Source organism: Gossypium raimondii, chromosome 9 (assembly GCF_025698545.1).
Source record: "Gossypium raimondii isolate GPD5lz chromosome 9, ASM2569854v1, whole genome shotgun sequence".
Taxonomy (NCBI): Eukaryota; Viridiplantae; Streptophyta; class Magnoliopsida; order Malvales; family Malvaceae; genus Gossypium; species Gossypium raimondii.
Window position 1 is genome coordinate 46,986,336 of NC_068573.1, and position 25,953 is coordinate 47,012,288.

At 31.1% G+C, this 25,953-nt stretch overlaps 5 protein-coding genes and 1 non-coding gene across 6 annotated transcripts; 2 read left to right on the forward strand and 4 right to left on the reverse strand.

Annotated features, from left to right (window-relative positions):
• Positions 1-3,948: 3,948 nt before the first annotated feature.
• LOC105800453 (protein IQ-DOMAIN 14) lies at positions 3,949-8,733 on the forward strand. The gene is made up of 6 exons (XM_012631606.2): positions 3,949-4,117; positions 5,160-5,334; positions 5,888-6,376; positions 6,821-7,045; positions 7,432-7,560; positions 7,937-8,733. The coding sequence occupies exons 2-6, from the start codon at positions 5,260-5,262 to the stop codon at positions 8,561-8,563; spliced, it is 1,545 nt and encodes a 514-aa protein (XP_012487060.1). The 5' UTR covers positions 3,949-4,117; positions 5,160-5,259; the 3' UTR covers positions 8,564-8,733.
• A 335-nt stretch (positions 8,734-9,068) lies between these two features.
• Positions 9,069-9,198, reverse strand: LOC105800456 (small nucleolar RNA snoR86). The gene has a single exon (XR_001135805.2). It is a non-coding gene; the product is annotated as a small nucleolar RNA snoR86 (small nucleolar RNA).
• Positions 9,199-10,691: 1,493 nt separating this feature from the next.
• On the reverse strand, positions 10,692-12,142 carry LOC105800457 (shewanella-like protein phosphatase 2). The gene has a single exon (XM_012631610.2). It carries the CDS (start codon positions 12,126-12,128, stop codon positions 10,899-10,901), a length of 1,230 nt encoding a protein of 409 aa, XP_012487064.1. The 5' UTR covers positions 12,129-12,142; the 3' UTR covers positions 10,692-10,898.
• A 128-nt stretch (positions 12,143-12,270) lies between these two features.
• Positions 12,271-14,456, forward strand: LOC105800459 (uncharacterized). The gene is made up of 3 exons (XM_012631612.2): positions 12,271-12,525; positions 12,907-13,044; positions 14,057-14,456. The coding sequence occupies exons 1-3, from the start codon at positions 12,397-12,399 to the stop codon at positions 14,237-14,239; spliced, it is 450 nt and encodes a 149-aa protein (XP_012487066.1). The 5' UTR covers positions 12,271-12,396; the 3' UTR covers positions 14,240-14,456.
• Positions 14,457-14,907: 451 nt separating this feature from the next.
• LOC105800458 (cysteine synthase, chloroplastic/chromoplastic) lies at positions 14,908-19,792 on the reverse strand. Its single transcript, XM_012631611.2, has 10 exons — positions 19,392-19,792; positions 18,050-18,159; positions 17,601-17,658; positions 17,233-17,496; positions 17,019-17,156; positions 16,732-16,783; positions 16,519-16,598; positions 16,275-16,334; positions 15,813-15,893; positions 14,908-15,198 (listed from the first exon to the last, which is right to left on the reverse strand). The coding sequence occupies exons 1-10, from the start codon at positions 19,662-19,664 to the stop codon at positions 15,106-15,108; spliced, it is 1,209 nt and encodes a 402-aa protein (XP_012487065.1). The 5' UTR covers positions 19,665-19,792; the 3' UTR covers positions 14,908-15,105.
• Positions 19,793-23,935: 4,143 nt separating this feature from the next.
• LOC105800460 (hypothetical protein) lies at positions 23,936-24,783 on the reverse strand. Its single transcript, XM_012631613.2, has one exon. It carries the CDS (start codon positions 24,656-24,658, stop codon positions 24,101-24,103), a length of 558 nt encoding a protein of 185 aa, XP_012487067.1. The 5' UTR covers positions 24,659-24,783; the 3' UTR covers positions 23,936-24,100.
• Positions 24,784-25,953: the final 1,170 nt, after the last annotated feature.

Below are 25,953 nucleotides of genomic sequence, written 5' to 3' on the forward strand. Positions count from 1 at the left end.
TTGAATTTTAAAATTAAATAAACAATTAAATATTTATGTGTCATCCATATGTATGCCATATCAACAAAGTTAGAAAATGTTAACTTTTTCATCCATATTGAAGTGATTTGACCAAAAAATACTGATTCAAAGGCTAAAAATACAAAAAAATTTTAAAAATTTTAAAATCTTTTATAAAATTAAAGGACTAAATAATTCATTATGTCTTAATTTTATATATTGTTTTGACTAAGAACCAGTACCTTGACCTTAAAACATGGGAAAAGTATATATGATTATAAATAATTAAAATAAATTGTGTATTTAAAGTTTATTTATAATAATTATATTTAAAATATTTTATATATTCATATATATTGTATTACAATAATGATATATAATATATAAAAAGAGAATATTTGATGCATTGTCAATTCATAAGTTTTATGCACTACCGATTAGGAGTGGGTGTTCAATCGAATCATGTCAAATCGAGTGAAAAATTTCGAGTTAATTGAGTTCACAAGTCCTATTTTATCATCCTAACTCAATTTTAAATTTTTTTTAAATTGAGTCAAGTTGAATCGAGTAAAATTATTCAAATTAAATTCAAAAAATAAAAATATCAAATAAAAATATTATTACAATACGACTAATTTTATATTAGAGTACATAAATTTGAAACTATATATCATTTTATTATTTAATGATAATACATAAAACTTATGTATACGAAGTTGCATCAAATATCATTCCATATATAAATTCTGATTTTAATATTTATCGTATTCACATTGAGACCGTGTCTAATATTGCATACAAACATTGTAAAGCATATTTTGACCGTTTCTTATTGGCCCACCTGTTTATTACGTGTAAAATGGTAGGCGTGTGACAAACTTTGAAAATGTGTTCTTACAAAACATCACTTTGAAATTGAAATTTACGCTTTGATTATTTTTGTCTTGGAGTTTTTCAAGTTTACGAATAAGGCTAAATAAAATCAAATGTATTTGTTTTAATTTAATTTATTTTTTTAATATTTTTAAAAATACTTGACAATATTTTTACCTCTGTTCGTAGAAATTTTAACTTGTGAACTAAATAATTTTCCTTGATTTTATTCGTTTTTAATATAATTGATTTTCTATGAAAAACTATTTGGAAAGTTGATTTTTATATCAAATAATTATAGATTCAAAATTAGAATTAAATTTTAATTATTTAATTATAATATTTATAAAATTATTAATTAAATTAGTTTCATAGGTTAATTGAATACAAGCTCAATTGAAAAAAAATTAAAAGGTACTTAGGTTATTCAATGACTACATATTATATTAAATAACTTAAATTATAAGTTTAAATGTATTTTCAAAATGGATTAAAAGTTAAGTTGAAAATTTTAAAATGTTTTGGGTGTGGATTCTGATGTTAATTTTATATATTTTATAATATAAATTATTTTTTATATAATTTCTCCTTAATAAATATATAGAAATTCATGTTGATAATAATATTCATAATAATTAAATTAAAGCTCAACCGATTTATATAAATTATTATTAAATAATATTTACGTTATTCCTTTATATTATTATTCTTATAGAAACAAAATATATTACATTATTTAGATTCAGTTCCTAAATTTAAAATAAACTAAAACTTCAAATCAACTAAAGCGTTCTAAAAGAAACTCTATTTGTATTAAAATTGCATTAAGAGTTCTGTTATAAATTCTTAGCATTAATTAATAATACAAAGTTCTTAAAAATATTTTTAATGTTAGTCAAAATGATTATTTGGGTTAAATTTATTATATCAAAGATTAAAGGTGGTAGCATGATTTTGACTTTCATAAGGCATGTATCATGTGGTTATATTAAACTCTTTTTTTTTTAAACCTAAATAATGTAAATGGACCGTCGTCTACATCAATGATCACATCAAAACACATTCAATGAAGCAAAATTATCAATTTCCTTGTAAAGTTGCTGGAATGCCATCATAGAAAATATTGGTGAATGAAATGGACTGTTTTTATCTAGTAAATAAAATGGATATTTATCTAAAGGTTAAAATATATTGTTAGTTTTGTATTTTGATCATAATTTTATTTCTAAGAGTTGAGTCTCTTCATTTTTATATTTTAAAATTTAAGTTTAATTATTAATATTGTTAAATCTTTTATTAAATTTGTTGGTATGATATTTTAAAATAAAAATATTAAATTATTAGTCATGTAATTAAAAATAATATTAAAATTAACTTGAATTTAACAAAATTTTAACAAATAAATTTTAATTTTAAAATAAAAATATAGGATTAAATCTAAAATTTTGTCAAAGTATATGGACTAATAAAAGACTTTAACCTTATCTAAATCAACGATCACGTCAGTCCATTTAATAAAACAAAGTTATTAAATTCAATTTGAATCATTAAAAACACTTTTTTTCTTGTCATTTTCTTAATTTTAGTGTAGTGTAGCTTTCGAAAGAAAAAGTTTTAGTGTGGTGTTATTCTATCAAAAAGAGTTTTAGTGTTGAAAGTTTTCATCTCATTTTTAAATAAAATAAAATTGAGGAGTAAAAGATAAAATAATATTACATTCGTTTGGTACCCATATTCATATATATAATTAAAGTTTTGTATAAAAACATAGAATTAAAGAATTCTTATTAATGCGGATTAAATTTTAATTTAATTGGTATCAATATTATTGTTAATATAATAGAAGAGAGGTTCGAGTGTGCACAAATTCTTATTTCTTATCACCTCTTATTTTTGTTAACAATGTATTATTTTATAAATTTTAATAATATATACTACTATGTATAAAAAGAATGCCTTACATGACTTTTATCCATACATTGCTTTTTATATGAAAATATAATGGTTAAATTTTAGTTCTAATCTCTCTATTTTATTGAGATTATATAATAATTGTTAAATTTTAGTTTTGATTTCTATATTTTATTTAAATTTAAGATTTAACTTATATAATTTAATTTTTACATAATTTGGTACCTAACTTTTATGCCATATATTTTATTCGATTAACATCTTGATATAATTTTTAAGAATTGTTAACACCATTAAAATTCTCTATTAAATTTAGGTCTATTAGAATGTCAATTTTATTACATAAATATCAAGTGAGTAATTTTTTAATTTCAAAATATTACACCAGTTTTAATAGAAGAAATTTAACTATTTTAATAAATAAACTTGAATTTTAAGTTTAAAAAGTAGATGAATTAATTTTTTTAAAAATAATATAAAGATTAAATTTTAAAATATACGAGGAGTATAAGATCTTAGAGAATATTATAACTTTTAAATTTTTATTTTATAATTTAATAAAAATAATTAATGGCTGACAATCATACTAATATATAATCATTTATGCATCAACTATTATAATTGATGAATTAAAATAATTAAAATATATTATTAATAAAAAAAGTTAATAACTAATATGAAAATTGGGATATAGATACTGGGGAACCTTAACAACAAATTTTCAAATTTTTATTGTATAAGCCTCAAACAATATATATATATATATATATCATATAATTATATTATACAGAAATCATGGAATCCAAATAGTCATCCCATACAAGTAAAGGGAGTTGAAGTTGGGGGCACATTGAGTGAGAAAGTGGCCAACCCATCTCTATTTCTTATTAATTCTGATATTCTTAATCATCACCATGATTAGACTGATGAATTTTTTTATTTTTATTTATTAAAAAACATTTCCAATTCTAAATTCAACAAAAGGTAAAAGGTGACAAAAGAAAAAAGAAAAGTAGTACAATTTCATAGCACCCAAAGCTACAAAAAGCAAAGAACCTTATTAAAGTTATAGAGATATAAATTAGAAAGAGAAACAGAGATACCCAAATATTACAAATAGTTGAAAAAAAAATTAAAGTAGAATATAAAAACCCCCCATGTAATAAAAAAGCAGGGACTGATAATTAAAATAGAAAAAAAAAGAGGCTAAAAGAAAATAAGAGGGTCTTCTATGGCTGGCTGCTACTATCCTTCTTTTCTCTAGCTTCTTATAACTCAGCTTTTTGAAGGGTTTGCTTTCAGAATTTAGGATTTTAGAAGCTCTCCATTTAAGGTACTTACATGATATATGTACGATCTCTTTCAATTTTTTTTTTGGGGGGGGGGGTGGGTTAGTATATTTGTTTGTTTAAGGTTTTGGGTTTTTGTGAATTATGTTGTTCATGACGAAGGTAATCCTTTTTTTTTTTTTTTTCTGGATGTGTGTTTATTATGTTCTTGGGGAAGGCGTCAGGAAAGGGTAGATAACTATAATTCTCAAAAAGTGAGCTTTTTTTTTAAAATTTTTTTTTACAAGGTTGTTTCTTTATAAGTATTAACCTGTCTTTGGATCTCTTTTCTCTATGTGTCAGATATTTTCTTGGAAAATTGTTTTCTTTTAACCTTTAAACTGCTAAGATTTTTATTTCTTTGCTGGTGTTTATTTTATGCCCTCAAAATCATGGATTTTAGGGGGAAAAAGTGGAAAATTCTATACTATTTTGTTGTTGTTGTTTTTTTCTTTGTTCTGCTGGGAGAAGTTTCTTCTGGAAAAGTCCTTTAAGGAAGTTTATGCTAATTGTCACGGATTCATATATTATCTTTTTTATTATATATAAAAAAAATGACAATTATATCTTTTATGATGTTTAACAAAACAATTTTTTTGGACTTTTTCTGCCTGTATTTATTTTCTGCAATTTGGACTGATATATTAGTTTTCATCATAGCTTGGAACCTTTATTTAATGGTGTTAAGTGAGAAACTAGAGGCTGTGTTTTTTTGTTTGTTTAACTAACATGGAAGCCGGTTCGGTTATGAAGATTCCCCTGTTTCTTCTATATACCCTTTGTTCGTAAAGAATTTTTCGATTTTGTATTTGTTTGATTCATTGCTGGTAGTGGATATAACCTTAAATAGAGCTTTAGCCTGTTAATGGTATGTAACTATGAATTTTGAGTTCCCGGGATTTTCTTGTTGACCTTTCTCTTCTCTAAAATCAAGCTAATTTCTTGTTATCATGTTACATGTCTTGATTCTAGGCAGTTTCATCTGATTTCATGGTCGAGAACTTGAATTCTCGAATCTGTTATTTATGCATACTTTTATGTCTGCAGATAGAAGTATAGACATTTTGATAATACACGGTTCGGGGCTGCTGATATTTGGTTTTTCTATTTCATCCCATGCTTTGGCTGACACGGTAATGCTGGCAGTATGGGAAAGAAGGGAAGTTGGTTTTCTGCAATTAAAAAAATTTTCTTTCCACACTCCAAGGAAAAGCTAAATAATGTAAGTTGTTATTCTAACAATGATGCATATGAACTTCACCATTTCATCCGTGCTTTTGTTTCAACTCTACAAATTTATACAATCGTAGATGATATATGGTTGCTTAATTTCGTTCTTTCCCTTGTGTATGAAGTTTAAACATGCCTGTAGGTTGTGCTGGCATGAAAAACAGTTTTATGTTCTCAAACCAGTTTGTGATTACTGAATAGAAGAGCATAAGAACCTGGAATTTGGAAAAAGGGTCTAAAACAAAAGTGGATATAATTAGTTGCCTTTTGATGAACTATAGATGCATCTAATTGGAGTGTGAAATTTCTGATTGAAGTCGATTTTGTTCTATGTTCAGCTATTTAGCTCTATGTATTTGTTTCCGACCTCGTAGCATTAGCAAGCTCTACTGCATATTTTGTGCATACAAAGCGGCATAGTAAATTAGTTCTTTTTCCCTCTCAAAGACATGGTTTGGCATTTTTGGCTTGTAAAGCATGAACTTTTTCTGCCTAAATGTTGCTGAAAGGATACCTTATATTCCCCATGGTTAAATCTTTTTCAGGAATCGGATAAAAGAAGTGATAAAGAAAAGAAGAAAGGCCCAGGAAAATTAAGGCATGGAGAAACCAATTCCTTCCTTCCCCTCTTTAGAAAGCCCAGCAGTATAGAGAAAATTCTGGGGGAAGCTGAACGAGAGCATAATCTAATATTCAGGCCTCCCACACCTCCAGAGCAGCCAAAAACACCACCTTTTGTGCCTCATAGACCTGCATCTCCACAGGGTCCATCTCCGAGGGTTGCCTCTCCTAGGGTTGCTTCTCCAAGAGCTGCTTCCCCTCCACGAGCTGCATCCCCTAGAGCTGCTTCACCACCTCCACCTCCACCCCCTCGAGCTGCTTCTCCACGAGTTGCTTCTCCACGAGTTGCTTCTCCAAGAGGTGCTTCTCCAAAACCTGCTCCTTCTAGGATTGTTCGTCCTCGACCAGAACCAACTTTAAAGAACCAGCATGCTTCAGCGACCCAAATTCAAGCAGCCTATAGAGGTTATAAGGTAAGTCCTTTATTATTCTAACTAACAGAATATTTCAAGTGCAATTTGGGGGCAACCGGTGTGAAAAGACAAACAATGAGAAATATTTGGTGGTTGAACTCGAGAGAAGTAGAGAATAATTAATATGTTCAATACTTCACAGGCAAATACTGGTATGGGAAGTTATTGCTTGCACAAGTGTGGTCTATACCTGGTCACTTTCCCCTCCACTTTTCGACCTGCTGATATTAATAGATTTACTAAAGACCTTTCAATATTAGTGGCTATTACATAGGCTGAAGTAATAACCGAATTTTGCTTGTGCAAAAAGTTAATTACTATGCTACAGGTTGTATGCTGGACTGTGCTATCATGTTGTGTGATGCACAGTAGATACCTTTAGATTGACATGTTTTGCATCGATATTTGATTCCCTACTTGATTATCATGAAACTTGGAATACAGGCAAGGAGAAGTTTTAGAGCTTTGAAAGGCCTTGTGAGGCTTCAAGGAGTTGTGAGAGGTCAGCATGTGAAACGCCAAACTACGAATGCCATGAAGTATATGCAGCTTTTGGTGCGAGTTCAGTCTCAGATTCAGTCACGCAGGATCCAGAAGTTAGAAAACCAAGAACGACAACAGGCTGAGTCTAAGGAAGCAGAGAGTACCTTAGGCAAATGGACCAGCCAGGTAGTAAGTCGTCATTTGGTCATTGAATCTTAGTATTTCTTTTAAGTAGCTACAGCTTATCAAATCTTGAGATGCCCTCCTAAATCCAATAATTTGAATCATTGAAATTTTTTATGCCAGCATTCATTTGAACAGTAAAAGCGAAGAATTGTCTGATTTTTTTTGCCATTTTCCTTTGTACTTTCGAAGTAGCATTGATATATTTCCATTAAAACTGTTAGATAAAGTAATAAATTAACACAATTCTTCCACCTTTAACCTTGATGAATTCTTCGGGTTCACAAGACACTTAGCGAACTTGAAGATCATGTATTCATGTTTGTTTCATGTACGTTTACTCTCTTCATAGCTGTTAAAATGTGTAACTTCGTTGAATGTTGGATTAGTCCGAGGCAGGCAACGAAAACTGGGATGACAGTGTGCTAACAAAAGAGGAAAGAGAAGCAAGAATGCAGAGAAAAGTGGAGGCAGTCATCAAGAGAGAAAGAGCCATGGCCTATGCATATTCCAACCAGGTACACTTTTTAAGTTTTACCAGCCGACTCCGGTTTCAACTGTACCATAGTGTTGGATGGTTTACGACTTACTTTTGAGTCTTCATTTTTCCTGGAGTATCCCTATCTATTGCGTATCTGGACAATGGTACAAGTATATGGTCATCCAATAACCCTCTAAATCCATGGAAAAGTTAATATGTATTACACATACCCATAAAAAACGACATAAAAAAGTTATTTTTAAGTAGGTTTCTGCTAATTAACTGTAGCTTCTGAGTTGATGGAGAAAACAGTCAGATGGGATTGAGCGTCAAATTGTAGGAAACTCAACTACATATTATCAAAGATTTTCTTTATTTGTTCTCTTTATGATTTAAAACCTTTCTTCGTACAGCTATGGAAATCAACTCCGGGATCCGGCATTCGCTCTGGCGGATTTCCATGGTGGTGGAACTGGTTAGATCATCCACTACCGCCTGTCAATGCTCCTGGAAGCCAAGGCACAAAGAGTTTCCAACTTACCCCACCAAGGCCAAATTCCCAACTGAAGCCTAGTTCAAGGCCGCAGTCAAGCAGCAGCAGGCAAAGGCAATTCACCTATGACAACATCATGGAAACTCCTACACCAAAATCCACAAGGTCCACCATTCTCCATGCCAAAAGACGGATGCGAACACCGCCTTCAAGTTCAAGAGCAAGGGCTAGAGGAGCTGCTTCACCATTCGACTTGCACGTAAAGGACGATGATAGCCTTATGAGTTGCCCACCATTTTCTGTTCCAAACTACATGAATCCAACAGTTTCAACCAAAGCCAAAACCAGAGCTAACAGTAATCCAAAGGAGAGGCATGTTGGTACTCCCCAAAGCGAGTCAAATCGGAGGCTTTCGTACCCATTAACACAAGGGATTGGTTCATACAGGTCGAACAAAGGGTCTATAGGCAATATGAGTGTTGATTCAACACCATCTACGCCTGCTACCATCACTGGTGGAAGAAAGCCATTTAACAGATTTGTGTGATTTATTTATTTATTTTTCTTTTTCTCTGATTTAACACTTCATTACTTATTTATTATTTATTGTGGGTGTGTTTTTCTTGATTGAGCGTATGTGTATGGTTATATATGCTGTAAACTACGATATTAGGAAATTGTGGTTTGAATATAACAGGATTTTAGGGTTTGGTGAGATATTATCATCTCTTTCTCTTTCTTGTTTATTATTAATGCAAATATTTTAGAAATCTAATCCCTTTGCCAGTCATGTTCTTCAAAATCAAGACTACCTCCTCCGTCATCAAGGAAGCTTCTAAAATCCATTGAAATCGGATGGTAATATTCTCTGTTTTCCCTTTGGGGACCATGAAAACAACGAAGAAATCAATTTGCTAAAAAATTGACATTTTTGTACGAAAATCAAGGACGGCACAAAATAAAAAATCCGATTCGTTTTCGTTTATCAAACAGAAAAACTTCAAACATTGACTTGAAATATTAAATTAAAATTAAAGTGGAAGGTATAAAAAAATGTAGCGACTTGTTCGAGGCCACGATCAAAACGAAAAATTGAAATTTGATGGGCACGGAGAATCGCTTAATGATATCGCCAACCTTCAATGCAAATCACGCCATTTTTTTAACTCGACGCCTTTGCTCTGCAAATTGGCTTTCCTTTAATTTAAGGGAAAATAAAAGGAAAACAGACCAACGAAAAAGGAAAATTAATCTTAAAAATAAAAACCTTGAAAGAAAACGGAGAAGATGAAGAACCTAAAGAGACTGCAGAGATAGGTTGAAATAAAGGGCGTTTATATAGGGGGTATAGGAAGTGAGCAGCCAAAACCCTAACCCTAATAATAGGAGAGATTCATTGACTTGAATTACGTCTGAAATGGCTAAACTGCCCTTATATAGTTTTCTTTTTTGAACTTACGGCCCTTGTAAAGTTTTTGGGCTTTTGTTAGACTTGTCTGGTTTATATGTGTACATGTCCATTTAATCGTTCATATTTGTGACTAATGTGTGTTCTTTTCTTAAGAATGTAATATATTTTTATCACTATACTTAATACTTATAGGTGATTTGTTTATAAACCTTGTTACTAACAATATGTTTCTAAAGACTTTATATAATGTAACTGTATTATATATTTTTTAATTATTTCATAATCACATTTGATACATTAATAATATTTCATATAAAATTTAAAACATGTATTTATTGATATTGTATCATATTATCTTTAATTTTTCACGTCATCCGTCTTCCAATTATATTTAAGTGCCACTATTGTAAGGTAACTTCAAAGAGAATGAACTTGTCATATATGTTAAAATTTGGGACCCTCGCCATTATTTTTAAGCTGTAAAAAATTTCTCCAAACTTAGGTCGAGTTTTACTTACAAAATTCAAGCTCAATCCAAGATAAAAATTCCACAACTCCTAAATGAGATAGAACATCCTTAACATAAATGTGAGAAATTTTCATTTGGCAGAATCCAATACATGATTTATGTCATGTCTGGCTGCAAATTGCAAAGCAAAGGAACTTTTTGAGACTGTGTTTAAACACTAGCAACACCATAAAACCAAACAAATTGGTCAGAATCCAAAATTGCTAAAGGAATTCAGACAAATGCATACATCAATGACTATTCAAGTTTCACATAAAAAAGGTGCACATCCAATGATTAGCTCCTTAAGCAAATGAATACATGTGTGCAATAGTTAATGAAGCAAATGCTGTCAATAGCTTAGGCACTCAAAAACTCCTAAGCCTTCAACCTGTTCTGGTCCCTTTTCTGAAATCAGCAATCAAGGGCCTTCTTTACTTTGAGCATCTGCCAATAATAACTTGAGGCAATATAAAAAGGGGTAAGACAATATTTAGTCTCTAAAATTGGCAACTTTTTTCCAATTTGGTCCCTGAGTTTTTTTGTCCATATTAGTCCCTGAACTAGGCATCTTTTCCCAACTTTGGTCCCTGTGATTATGTGACACTCTAAGATTTTGCCACTAAAAAAAAATTATATGGACCAAAACTGGTAGGAGTTGCCAAGTTCCAAGACTAATGTGGACAAAAAAAAAACCAAATTCAAGGACTAAATGTTGCTTTATCCCATATAAAGATGCAGAATGACAAAACAGAATTAGCATATGGGAGAAATTTTCATTTGGCAATTTCCAATACAAGGTACATGCTATGTCTGGCTGCAAGAGAAACACTTCTGAGAATGTTTTAAACACTAACAGCAACATAAAGCCAAAGAAATTTGTTAACAGCCATAGTTTCTAAAGGAATCTTCATATATGTGAAGTAGTTAATGAGGCAACAGCTTTCAGTAGCTTAGATACTGCTAAGCTTTCACTTCGACTTGTTTTGGCCCGTGCTCAGGTATTAACAATCCGAGTCCTTCTTTAGTTTGAGCATATTGATTCTTGTTCTGATACATTGGATTTGAAGTCAACACCCTTAACCCTGAGTTCCTATCAATCTCCAAAACTTCAGGCAATCCATTGATGCAACCTTTCGACATTCCTACATCTATCCTTATTGCCCTATTATCACAAGCACCATTAATGCCGATCTCTTGAATCGTATGGCCCATTATCATCCTTTTCGCACCAGGAATCGTAGCAAGAACATGTTCTAGGAGCGAACAATCACAGTTCTTGGCAAACTCATCCGAAAACTTCCTCAACCAAACAACTGCATTCCTCCCTCTACAATACTCCGGTGCTCGCTGCCCCATCAATCCATTAATCCAATCCCTCACCTCATCATTGATCCTTTGCAAACCATAGTCTACATGTTTCTCTAAAAGGCCACCGTGCACGAAAACTGAGTCTCCAACAACTAAAACAGTCAAATTATTAGCTAAGAACCTACGGGAGATTGGACCATCAGGTCTCAATGCAGCAATTCTGGCTCTAATACTATGAGAGAACTCTTCAGGGACTCTATGAAAAGATGGAGGAATCCCATGAAAAGGGTTCTTAGGGATTTCCAAACCATGACATAAGCTCTTCATTTTGTTCCCTATATCGTACCAATAAGCCCAAACATCAAATTCTTCTAAAGCCTTTTTAGTTACATACCTGAAATCACCTTCAATGTTCATTATCTCATGATTACCATTCAAAGTTATCAACTGCCCACCACTTTTAACAGCTTCACGCTTCAACTTTTCCAAGAAATAAAGGATCTTGAGCTCTTCCCCACCACGGTCAAGCACGTCACCAATCTGAACAACGGTGGTAGACCCACCGCACCAACGATCAGACCCATCAATGAGGCCGGCGAGACGGAAAGCTTGCTTGGATTTCTCGAGATCTCCATGGAGATCCCCAATGGCAACGAGACGGTTTGGGGAAGGGTAATGAGTTTGAAGAGGTTGTTGAGGAATCTGTTGCTGTTGGGGCAAGAAAAGGCCACTGACTGAAAAGTCTACGAAGGTGTCGACGAATGAAGAAAGGAATGAAGGAAGGTTTTCGCATGTTAGTGATGATGATTGGTTTTGTCGTTCCATTTTTTGATGATTTGTGCTTCTTTGATGCGTTCGACAATGGGGCATATGTAAGTTCATTGACTGAAAATGGTGAAAGTCTCGCAAGCACTGTAAATAGGCTCACAGTGAGCCCAATGGGTATTTAATTGGATGGTTAGCCTTGAATTTGGACCCAATGACTCTTCATGAGATAAAAAAGGGGGGCGTTGAGCTACGCCTGCATGAACCAAAGGCTTAAAATAAAACCTTTTTAACCGCAACCAGAAACCCTATAAACCCTAACATCTATTTCTCTCTGTGGCTCTGTCCCTTTCTTAAATCAAATTGACCAAAAAAAAAAAAAGAAATGGATCATATAGCAGCAGTAGAACAGCAATTAGTTTCAGAAAGAATGAGGAGGAAACTTAATGAAGTAAATATCGCAGCCCAAGCTCAACTTGCTCCGGTCCAAGACCACATCAATTTCACTCTTCAGGTTTCCCTCTTTTTTACCCAAACTCAGAATTTTACTCATTTTCTTGGTCATGTTTTATTTTTTTCCAATTTTCCCATTGATAAAATCACCATAACTTCATGTTTTCCATAAAAATATGATTTCTTTGGGCTATTTGATTGCTTCTGGTAAATGAGTTCTGTTTAGTCCTTGCTTCTGAAATGTTAGAATTAAGTCGAGATTTAGAGGCTAAAGCTTTGAACCTGCTAGTTTTCTTAGATATTAAAAGTTACATTATCTTGGGCATATTATTACATACCAAGTTTGTTTATTTCTCTGACTAGTTAAGATAATGACTTAAGCTTCTTGGTCGTGTTGACTTTTATTTATTTTGTTTAAATTCGTTGTGATGATTGGTTGCAGCAAGCGTATTTCAAATGTGCATATGAATGCTTTGATAGAACAAGGAAACAAGAGGAGATAAGCAATTGTGTAGAACATTGCAGTGTTCCCGTTGTTAATGCTCAACAGCATTTTGAGAACGAAATGGCCAAGTTTCAAGTACGTTTCATATGTTCTCTAATTTTCATTTCAAGCAAACTACTCGGGCTGCAGTATTCTCTTCAGTGAAAAGCTTTAAATTTTCTTCAATTTTTACTTCACTTTCTTGCTTCCACTCTACTTTTCTTCCTGTCCTTAAAATTTAGGGACCTTGCACAGTTCCTTTCCTTATGCTTTTTATGCTTATTCTGGAGCTTTATTTAGAAGGGTCTTCTAAAGTTAGCAAATTGAATGCATTGCCTCTTGAATTTCTTCTTTCACTTATAGGCATATTCAGAAAATCTAAGTAGTTGAACAGAGAGAATTTGTGGATTGTATGTGATGGAATGGCAATACTATCCCTTTCTTTGTTGTATCTAGCAAGCTGCCCATGGTTCTGGTTAATGTTTGAGAAGTGTTCACATTATAAGTGGTGAGGCTGTGAGGCTGTGATTCTGTGAAGCATCATTGGACTGTTAACCCTCTCTTCTGTTTAATGAATATAGAAATCTACTATAAGCTACTGCCATTTCGCTTCTGCCCTCCTTTTTTTTTCTTCTCTCTTACAGGAAACCATAGTAAATTTGAACTAGTTTCTGGAGAAGTAATTGGCTAGTTTTTACATTAAATAAGGAGTATTTACTAGAAAATGCTCAAATGCAGCATATGACATCTTTGAGGTTAGTTTGTAAGTGCAGAAGAATATGCAAATGGGAAATAGTTGAGTGGAATGCAATTCGTAGTTTAGATGTGCTGGAACTTAATATCTACCTTAGCATCATCAATTTGGAGGTTGAAATGGGGAACTTGATGATACGATAAAAGGCCAGGAGAACGGAATATGCAACAAAGAAGAGGAAACTGAGTTATTTTGAAAAATATTCTATTTCATCACTATTTCCCTGTTGGTATGATGGTATCTTAGAATAACCAATAGGATTCTTTATGTTTATATTCTGCTGTTCTTTTGACCTTTCATCCAGATATTACACCATAATAATTTATTGATGGATAGTTGCTCTAATGAATGTAGGAAAGGTTAAATCGATCCTTGATGGTCTGCCAAGACAAGTTTGAATCAGCTAAACTTCAACAAAATAAAGCCGATGCAATCAATGAGTTGGAGTCATGCGTCAACCAGTCGATCGAGGATAACATGAAGACATTGCCACACCTTGTTGGGAGAATGAAGGCTTCTTTCAACATTGGTCATTGAGCCCAGATGAGTATTAGAATATTGGTTGTAACCCATTTCTGTTTACTTATAGATTCTTAACTCAAAGCTTGAGATTTTATGGGAGGTGTCTACCTAACAATGCCCTTAAATTTATGGCCATCTGTGATAAGGCTTCACATATTTTTTACAGTTGAACAAGGTTTCCTCTTAGCAGTTGATTTTGGTTTAAAGTAATACTTGAGAAGCTTCCTCCTGATGCTTGTTTCATGCGTTAATTAAGAAACCTTGCTCTCTCAGATAATATTCAGATGACTGGAATAGTTAATTTACCGTTGCAGTAAATGATAAGTAATTCTATTTTTCTTCCCAGCCCCCTTAGGTTGCAGTCTCGTCTATACAAGAAAAAAGTATTCGTGTGGTAGGATGTGTAATAAATACATACATATATACATATTCAAGCTTGGGTGCGAATTAGACAAGTATGTGTCTAACATGAGTACCTTTAATTTTTTTTGAAGTTTATTTCATGTATATGGTGTTCTTGTCTGAATGCCAAACATGGGTAGATTTTTGACATAATTATATTCAATTTCTTTTGAGAGTTTCACGTATTTGTAAAGTCTTTGAAAGATGATAGGCAATATACAGGAACTTTAAGAAATTGAATTGGAACAAATCGCTGAAAACAGTAAAATGAACAATCAAAATGAAGAGTTGGAGCAACATAATTACCAAGTTCGGCAAAATTCCTGTCAAGAACACCCAGTACTGAATTGTCACTAACAATTAAAAGAGGGCAGCATAATTCCAGTCAAGAATTTTATTGCTTTCATAACTCATAGTTGAAGAATTTCAAGCAATTGATTGGAAAAACCGTTTTTATTCATCAAAAAATACAGGGGACTTCATTGCTCAGGTTGCATTTTCTCACATTCATCTCGAATAGATTGGAAAAGCACCGAGGAGAGGTATCGCTCGCCAAAGCTTGGAAAGACAACCTGAAAGTATTCAAATACTTAACGAGTCATGCATATTACATGTTTGAAAATAGTACTATTGCTACCAAAAGAGACAAGAAAAAGCGAACAATAGTTGGTCAAAAGCAAGACAATGTGTTCTAAGAATGGGAACCATGCTTTTAGAAATGCTGAGAAGTAAAAGAAAGTGTAAAGAGTGGGAATTATACTTTTAGAGCATCAAAGTGAACAATAAAAGAAGAGGAAGGGGTTAAGGTCTGGAATAAAACACCTAATTAGGCAAGTTCGTTGACATAACATTATAACATTTAGGAATTGGCTTCAGGCTGTTCATATTCAGATGAGATTTCTTAAAGGAAAGACCAAGTGCTGGCCTAGCAGACCACCAGCCAACTTCACATGTAACCTTCAATCCAAAGTACACTATTCGGTGTATGGAAGCTTCTATTCACTTCCAAGTTCCAACCCCTACATAAGTTCAACCTTTATTTAACTTCTTCACAAGAATAAAGCTATATTTCATATTTGTTAATATAATGTATGCCAACTAGCTTCCTAGTTATATTTGATGCTTATAAGTATTCTTACTTGAAAACTGTAGGTCATGTTCTTAATATATGCAAAAAAATACTTACTGCAATCAGCTTCCCAGCATTCTCCGGTCTTCTCCCCACCTTCATTGCAGCAGCAGCTGCTGCTCCAGAAGATATCCCAACCTGATATTACATAGTATAATGAATCAAATTAGCAATGAAGGAATATTATAGCACATGCACAACATGATCTACAAACAGAATTCAATCATCTCTTTTTTTTTCCTAGGGTTTTGAAAGTCTTAACTCAGACAAGATGGCTTATTTCCTGAATGAACCAAGTCCAAGCAACCTTCCAATTGTTTAAGATTAGGTCAAGATTTTGAGTTACTAAGGTCATATGTAGAAAGAGAAATGACTTCTTCCCATTTGTATTTATTTCCTATTGCTCCTGTCTAAAAAGAAACTGCCTATTGCTTGGACCAACAGTTGGTAAAGGACCATTCATTTTTGCTTTCAGTCCAAACTTCGTAGTCACTTCAAAGTTGAAGAAAAATAACTTACCAACAAGCCTTCCTGAAGGGCTAATTGCTTTGCAGTTTCAACAGCTTCATCACTGGAAATCTGTCAATTCAAATCCATCAGAAGAAGGTAAAGGACCATACATGACTTCAAGAACTGAAGCCATTAGAGAAACTTAATACAAAGCAAATCTCAACTACAACTTAGTTGATACTAAGGCCACATAAAAGTTGACTTACAGAAATCACAAAAATTTAGCCAGGAAGAAGGAAAGCAAAACTCAGACCTCTATAACTTCATCAACCACATCTTGGTCCAAATTCCCAGGAATAAAACCAGCTCCAATCCCTTGAATCTTGTGAGGACCTGTATTTTTTTATAAGGGAGAGGTGGGGTGTCAATATAAGATGCACATTCCTAAAAATTGACGCATGAAAATAACCTGTATATTTTTATAAGGGAGAGGTGGGGTGTCAATATAAGAAGTATCTTCTCTCACCAGGCTTTCCACCGGAAAGTATGTTGCTCTCTGTAGGTTCCACACCAATAACCTGATACATCCAAAGTCGATACAATCAGTCAACCATTCAGTTGAAAAAAAGGCAAGGCCTGGCCCTTCTTGAAAAAGAATTTCCTTCAAGAAAATCAATAGTAGGAGATACTAAAATTTCACTTTTCTTTTACCATGAAATTTCTAAAAAAATTCTCCAAAATTCAATGCGATGATGTTCAGAAGGGCATGTGAGATAAATGCTATTCAGGGCCTGTTAAAAGCAGAATAATCACCTTAATATTGGGATTCTTTTCTTTAAGGAATCGACCAACTCCAGATATGGTTCCACCAGTTCCAATCCCTCCAACAAAAATGTCCACTTTGCCTCGGGTGTCTTCCCAGATCTCTGGACCAGTTGTCTCATAGTGTATCTACAAAAGGAAACATGAATATCAGTCTATGGCCACAAAAGTCAGCAACGTATAATAAGGAGTGGTCGATACAAACTTTAGGATTTGCTGGATTGTCAAATTGTTGAAGCATGTAGGCGTTGGGTGTGCTTTTCACAATCTCTTCAGCTTTCTGAACAGCCCCCTTCATGCCTTTTGCTGAATCAGTTAAAACAAGCTCAGCTCCAAATGCTTTCAGTAGAACTCTTCTCTCCAAACTCATTGATGCTGGCATTGTCAAGATCAGTCTATATCCTTTTGAGGCAGCTATGAAGGCAAGGCCAATGCCTGTGTTTCCACTTGTAGGTTCCACAAGAATACTCTGAAACATTTAAGAAGAAATAGTGAGTATCAAGCCATAAGTACCAAATTTAGTTGTTGTACATATACCATAGATACACAGAAGTCCCATCTACGACCCATTACCTTTCCAGGTGTTATAAGTCCTCTTTGCTCAGCATCAGAAATCATACTGTACCCTATCCTGAAACCAATTAAAAAAAGGATATTAATCTCCTGATCTTCCCTATGATTAAAATTTTAATGACGAAACAGATAGTTTCAAGCCTCATCGAAGAGATTCTGGAAGTTCAATTAAGATATATGAATACATTTTGCTTGAGAAGAACCTAATTATCCATGTACACGTGAAATTCTTTAGAACCGAAAATGCCAGATTGAACACACCTTGAAAGATACCCTTTTACCAGCATCCAAAACTATGCAATAATTATAAAGACATCAGCATAGGGTTTGACATAAATAAAAGCCATTTTATCCTAGATCTCATGGTAATGTTTTTTAACTATTAGCAAACAATGAGCTTGCTAACTAATGCATACAAGCTACAATATGCTTATGAAAAGTTTGGCTACCTGTCCTTCACACTGCAACATGGTTCCATGATCTCAAGCTTGGCAGCAATATTTGCAACAGAGCCTTTCACAATATTGTTCAAGTACACCATTGGTGTTTTCCCAATAAGCTGTGTTACAAAACAACCAATAGAGATAAATAAATATCAGAACAAAACACAACAAGAAATAAAAAGGTGTACTGATTAATAGAAATTCAGTTCTTTCTCCATTGAGATGGCTCGTCTACAAGCAAAATAGTAATGTGTTTCATATAGAAAAACCAGACTCAGGCAATGTATTTTTATAAATAGAAGCAGTCACCATGCATCAGGTACAGAAGGACAACAGAAGCACTAAATATAGAGAAAGTGAAAAGAGGAAAATTAGCAGACAAAGAAGCTTGGAAACCTTCAGACAACCGAATGAAACTACCATCCAAAATCTAGCATATCTCATACGGTATAAGAAAACACCTTTTCTCCTTCCTTAGCTGGTAATAATATAAAATTTTGAATGCACAATTAAGTTTATGTTAGCCAACACAATCAAGAACATATTGCGATCATAATCCAATGCCTCATCTCTTTATTACCTAATAAATGGTGACAGAAGAAAAGTGATCAAGGAAAACAAATTCCCTCATTTAGCACAATAGACCAGCAAAAAAAATTTTAGAGTTCCCAATGTGTTTTGATGATATGAATCATTTCTAAACATAAACTGAAGAAATAATCTTTCTGGGTGCTAAAGAAGTAGTCTTAACTCACTCAGATATACGACATCCCGATGAAAGGAACAAAGAACTTCAATTGAGCTAATCCTAATACTAATCTAAGACTACTACAGACAGGAAAGCACAAAAGCCCGACTTTTTCGGTTTTTATCTTCATTAATTTACACAGTATTCACAAAATTGGAATTGTAGAGCAATTGAAATTGAGAAATTCATAAAAAAAAAAAAAAGGTCTTACTCGGTGCCAGTTAAAAACACCTTTTTACCAAAAAGTTTCCTCTAAATGTAAAGACTAATTCTACAAATCCCACAATTCGACCACGGAGAACAAAATTCACTCCTACGCAACAGTACACTAAGATTCGAAAAAGTAAAAACCATACCATCCTCCGTAGAAATTACCCAAATTCTCAAAATTTAATTCAGAAAATATAACAAAAAAGAAAACATATAGTAGCACTAGTATTAAGAACCCAGAAAGCAGAACTTCAAAATTTACAACAACCCATATTAGAAATCTATGCAAAGAACACACTGAAGGTCAATTTTCTGAGAATAAAAGCAATCCATTTCCCAGTCTAAATCAAATTCAAGGAACAAATATCAAATAAAGCATAAGAATGAGACCTGAGTAACATCATCAGCAATGTTAAGCCCTTCGATCTCGGTGTCAGGCTTAACCGAGACAGCTTTACACACAACAGAGAAACCAGAAGAGTATCCTTTCCCATACTTAGGCTTCTTGAATCTCAGAGATGCAGCGGCAGTGTTAGTGGCGTGTCCAAAAAGACCCAGTTTGAGAGTGGAGGCAGAAGGGTCAGAGCAAGGCTTCTTCTTGGAGTTGCAGAGTTGAGAAGTCAACGGATTGAAGAGGATAGTGGAAGAAGAAGCGGCAGCCATGTTTTTCTTTCACTTTTTGGTGTGTTTCTAAAAGCCACAGATAAAATTTGTGCTTTGATTCGTTGCGTCCTCTGGCTTTTATATACGGATATACCTCACAATTACGCAAAATATTTAGCATATATATAATCAAGTAATCAACATTCAACCAGATATTTTGTACCAAAAAGTGCATCCCCAATCATTCTAAATAAATCTCAAAATTATATTATTATATTTTAATTTTGATTTAATATATAAATTTTAATTTAGTGTACTTTGGTAAAATTTTAGTTGTGCTTCAAATAAATACATCAATTTATTTTATATTAGATAAATATAATTATTTATATATGTAATATATAAACATAAAATTATATTATATCAATAATTATGTTAATAATTTATAAAATTAGATCAAATCAAAATTTCATGTATAAAATCGTACAAATCAAAGTTTATGTATACAATTACACATTAAATCATAATTGATGTATAGTTTTAAGATTTATCCTAAAATTAATAATAACACACTTATAAAAATTATTTTATTTTTGAGGAAAAAATATTTTAAATATATATTAGATTTATACCACTTCATAATGCGAGTAATAAATATTTATGTATATTTTATAAAAATTTGAAAACGATAATTTTGAATCTTTTAAATTTAAATTTCTTAAGTTCATGTATGACCATTTAAATTATTTAAAATTATAATTTTGAAGTTGATTTTTTCTTAAAAGTTTTAAAATAAAATACAATTAAATTTAAGGGTAAATATTTAGTAGACAAATTACTTTTTTATTATTTTAAAATCAGCTTTAAAAAATTATCATGCGTTTCTTTTTTAAATTTTTAATTTTTAAGAATGTATATTATAGGTGTAGTAAAAAATATAAAAATTAATTACACGACACTTATCACACTTTTAACTCGCTTGTTGAGTCTAAAATATTTTACTAGCAATGTATCAAATAATTATTCTTTTAAATAATCTCCAATCAAAAAATTAAAAACTTCACTGAGAGTATGTCAAATATTTTCCCAATTTTAAACTAGACCATTATGACTAATTATTATAAGATATTATTTTTATATGAGAACCATATCTTTAATTCTTCTCAACATAATAAATACTTAAAAAAAGATAAATATCAAATTTATACATAAAATTTGGTCCAATGTGCAACTTGATACATTAACTTTGATTTGGTGTGATTATATACATAAAATTTGAATTGTAGTTCATATGTACACATGAAAGGTTATTTTTATTTAATTGTACACATTTAAATAAATGAATATATACATTTATTTTCATATTGGATTAATATAATTATTTGCGTATGCAATATATCAATCTAGAATGGTGCTAATTCGATAATGTAATTAGTGATTTGTGAAAATTTAATCAAATTAAAATTTCATGTATAAATAAAATCAAAGTTTATTTATAACGTTACACATTGCATCAAATTCATGTATAATTTTAATATTTATCCTTAAAAGAAAAGTAAAATTAATATTAAATTTATTTAATAACTCAATCATAAATAGAGTGAAAAAATAATCATAAAAATATATATTTAGGCTCAAAAATTTTTCTTAAGAAATGCTCAATCGCTCAAATTCAATTTTTAGATAATTAAATTGTTTTATTTAAATATTTTATATAAAAATAATAAAAGATAAAAACATAATTATATTAACAATCCGATTTTTATGTAATTTTTATCATGTTATCGTAATACCAATTTAATTAGACATATTATATATATAAGTACAGATATAATACGTTAGAAATATTTAAGAAAATAATGTCTACATTCAGTGAATGTAGAGGAAACTCAGTAGCCTTTCAAGGACCTGAAGAGTCCGTTTGTTCCACGACAAGGACAGAATGTGAAAATTTCCGAATGATGGAAAAAAATATAAAAAGAAATCATATACAAATTCGGTTTTTTTAAGGAAATATACAAATTCGTTTTTATCCTATAAAATTGGTTAATTTCACTTCTCAAACTAAATTATAAAATTACTTCATGTATTTTTTTATTCCATGCTTAAATTATTGGTATCATTTTCAATCTTTAAATAGAATGAAATAATATACTTTTGCATCTTTTAATTCATAGTCTCAAAATTATTATAATAATAATTTCATTTTTTTTAAATTTCATGGATGGTTTTTTTGCATTTTGTGACGTAGATTATCATTTTTAAATTAGAATAAGACTAAAATTATTTCATTATAAAATTAGTATTTGTATTTTTCTCTCTTGCAAAGGAGAAGGGCATATATATATTTGGTGATATTAAAATTTTTTAATATTAGAATTTATGTGACGGCCTGATGGTCAAAGGTGTTCATCGCCTTCAGTGTGGTCTGAGTTCAAATCGTATTAGTTGAATTTGTTATTCAGGCTTTGCTCTGTTATTGTAATTCACAAAAAAATTGCAATATTAATTCAATAATTCAAAATACCAAGAATAAATAACTTTTATTTATTTATTTATTTATTTATTAAACATTAAATTTATTATAGGTTATTAGAATATTTATTTTTATATAATATTTAAAATTACTCATAATTATCTTCTTAATCTTTAAATAAAAATATAATACATTTCATCAAACTCACGTTATCCTACATTAATAACAATTTCAATACATTTGAGTTAAAGGCTAAATTCACATGTGTGTATATATATTACGATTTATAGATCTACTATTTATTTCTTTTAACTTTATAACGGTGATGGGTCTCAAAATTTTATGTGTACAATCTTTAGCCACAATGAATTTTATACGGAATATATTTTATATGTGGAATATTACGTGTTTAATATAGATTTGATTGAAGCTGGTTAACTTTAAGTGCTACTTTGGACAATCATTGTCTATCATTTTTTGGCAGAGGCTTCGTTAGTCAACACATGAGTTTTGCTACAATATTTTTTTGTTGTTAATTTATTGAATATAAATAATTAAATAATTGATTTTTAAGTTTATGATTTAAGAGTATTATTTAATTGGATTAATGTTTTTTTTCAAAGTATTCAATTAAATAAGTCTAGGAATTAATTTTCTACGTTTTATAAGTTAGATCAATTTTTTTAATTTTATTTTCATAAAGTATGAAAACTAACTTTTAAATAATTAAAATAGATAAATTAAATTTTTAATTCTTTTTAAATTAAGGGATGAATTCAAAATGACCTCTTTATATTCTTTTTTTAGATATTATAATTTTACTATATCCACATTACCATCAAAATTAGTCATTACAATCATTAAATTAAATGATTAACTAGGCTCAATGATAAGTTTAGACACTACCGTTTACACATTTTGTCAAAATAACCTTAAATATATTTTAAATCTTTTTGGCCATCAACTTTTATTCTTTTTTATCGATTTGATGAAAATACAGTTAAAATAATTAACAGGATAATGTGGAATTTCATGTGGAATATTTTAATGAGATGTAATATGTGCATTCATTTTGAAACATTTTTTAGATAATTCCGTTTATTTTCTTTAAATTAAGAGTTAAGAGTTATTTTTTATTTTCATGTATGATTTATTTTATTATTTCTCACATGTAATTATCTTAGTGGGTTACCTAAATAATAAATTACATCTTATTAAAATATCCCACATCATCCTTGTTAATTTTTTAACATTAAATTTGTTAGAAAAGTAATTTGAAAAAAAAGAAAAACAAAAGTTGATGGCAAAAAACTCAAAAATACAATTAAAACTATTTTGACAAAATATATAAACATTAATGATTAAATTTGTCATTTAACCAATTACCTCATAATCAAACTTAAACAAATTCGTTCACATAATTGACATAACTAAAACTTGACTTAAACTTCGACCCTTTAAATTCCAAAACCTTATGATTCATTTAGCCAACCTTTCTCTATATTCATAATTATTTTAGTGGCGAAAACATAAAAACGAGGCTGCTTTCTTTTGGGATACAGATTTATTATACTAATAATCATCTAAAATTATCTGATCATCAATTAACTAACATTAATATAAAAATATTCAAAAAATCAAGATAGACAAAATTAAATGAGTAACCATTTTTTTTTTCAAAATTTTTTTCGTACTGTTATGAAAATGGTTTCAATATTTTACTTTTTGGAATAATAGAACAGACTATTGGGCAAGGTGGTGGCGGAATTTGAAATGGGTTTGGGTAACAAATGAGTCATCAATCCAGCCATAAATCATTAACCAAAAACTTTGAGATCCAGTCAGAAGCAAAAGCTATAAAGAAATCAACAATTTATTGAACTCTAATAAAATCAATAAGTAACCAATCTGATTACACACACAGTAGAGATAGACAAGCAATACAGTACAATACCAAGAAACATAGTGGGATTTACCAAACAAAAATGAAGACTAAAAAAGAACAGATTAATTGCTATCTTTAAACTTGGAAAGGCCAAGGCCAGTTCTTCAAATCCTCATCTGCAACTTTCCCATTCCCCTGTTTCAATGAACCTCCATTGCCCACCCCGTGGCCTTCCACCAAAACATAGTACCTCAACACAAACGCCAGCCCCAAAACCAACCACTGCAAGAAGAAAACAGCCACGCATAACCCGCCAGCCAGCTTCAATATCAAAACCCCATCATCTTCCCTCACGTAAGACCTCAAGTACCCCAAGAAATCCGACGTTCGGGTCATGATAAGCACCGAAACAGAGCCTTCGAATATTGATGTCAGCACCATCGACACCATGTAAGCCAAGTAGCGTTTGTTGGAACCCGAAATGGCGACGGAGCAACCCAAGACGGCGGCGGCGATGGTGATGACATGGAGGAGAATAAGGAAGAATCCGCACAGGGAAGGGAATAAGCGGAGGGAAAGGGTGAGGAAGACGCAACTGGAGGCGGCTCCCAATAGAAGGTAATTGCTGATTAAGAAGATTTTGTGGGTTCTCGTGTGGGATTGTGTTACCGAATTCTCGACTGAGAGACCCATTGATAAGAACTTGGGATTTGAGTTTTATGAGAGAATGAAAAGGTAAAGTGTTTGAATCAAAATTTCAAGCTTGAAATTTTGTTTTCCTGGAAAAGATTGAAGCTTTTTTGATGAATGAAAGTAAGGAGATCTAGCAGAGTATATAAGGGGTTTTGAATAACGTTCGAATTTATGTACCAAAAGATGTTAACGTTCGAATTTTTCAAATGGATAAAACTGGAAATGTGAACGTTGAGAAAGAAATTCACAAGCTTTGTAACGGCTAGTTTTAGCTCTTTTATTCTTTTATTACGAAGTGCTTCAACAAAATAAAACAAATATACAACCTGTTATCTTTTTTATATCATTTTGGTCTTGAAAATGGTGGCCCGAAATTACTTTTTTTAGGGTAAATATGCATTTTGATTCTTAAACTTGGTTTTAATGTTCAAATTGGTACTTAAGGTTTTCTTTTTGTCTAATTAGATACTTGAACTTGGCCGTTTGGTTCAAATTAATATCTGAACTTGGCTTTATAGTTCAAATTGGTTTAAACAAGTCATTTACTATGAGTACTAATTTAAAAAAAAACCAAGTTTACGTGCCAATTTGAACTAAGATGACAAGTTCATGTATCTAATTGGAAAAAAAAGTTTAGGTACCAAATTAAATCTTAAAGCCAAATTCAAATACCAAAATATATATTTACCATTCTTTTAAATAATAGCACATGTTTAAATTTCATTTTATATTTGCTTTCAAAATGAAGGAATGAAATTAAAATCTAGATATTATCAAAAATTAAAATTAAAATTATTTGCTAAAACAAAGTTTGAATCTTCTGTACGGTTTTATTCAAATAAAAGAAATTAGATCTTTATATATTTGAATATTAATACCAGTTATGACATTTTAAAACATCCTCTAAATATATATAAAAAACCCCACTAATTTGCATATCCGTGTGTTTATTAACATACGTGTAATTATTTTATGAATTTATTTAATATTTTATAATGTTTCTACAATAATTTATTATGAAATTAAACCATGCTGATTTATTAGCAAGTAATACGTGACATACGTGATAAATGTCTTAAAATTGATTTAAAACTAATAATTATTTAAAATTCTAATTTGTTATATATATTATATTATATATGAAATGATATGTGCATGTATGTTATCATATATATTAAAACAAAATAAAACAATTTATTTTCTCTTAGTTATTTCCTGATGAATTTGAGAAAAATAAATGCTATATATATTTGATTCCTAAATCAATTTAAATTAAAATATTATATGACATGAAT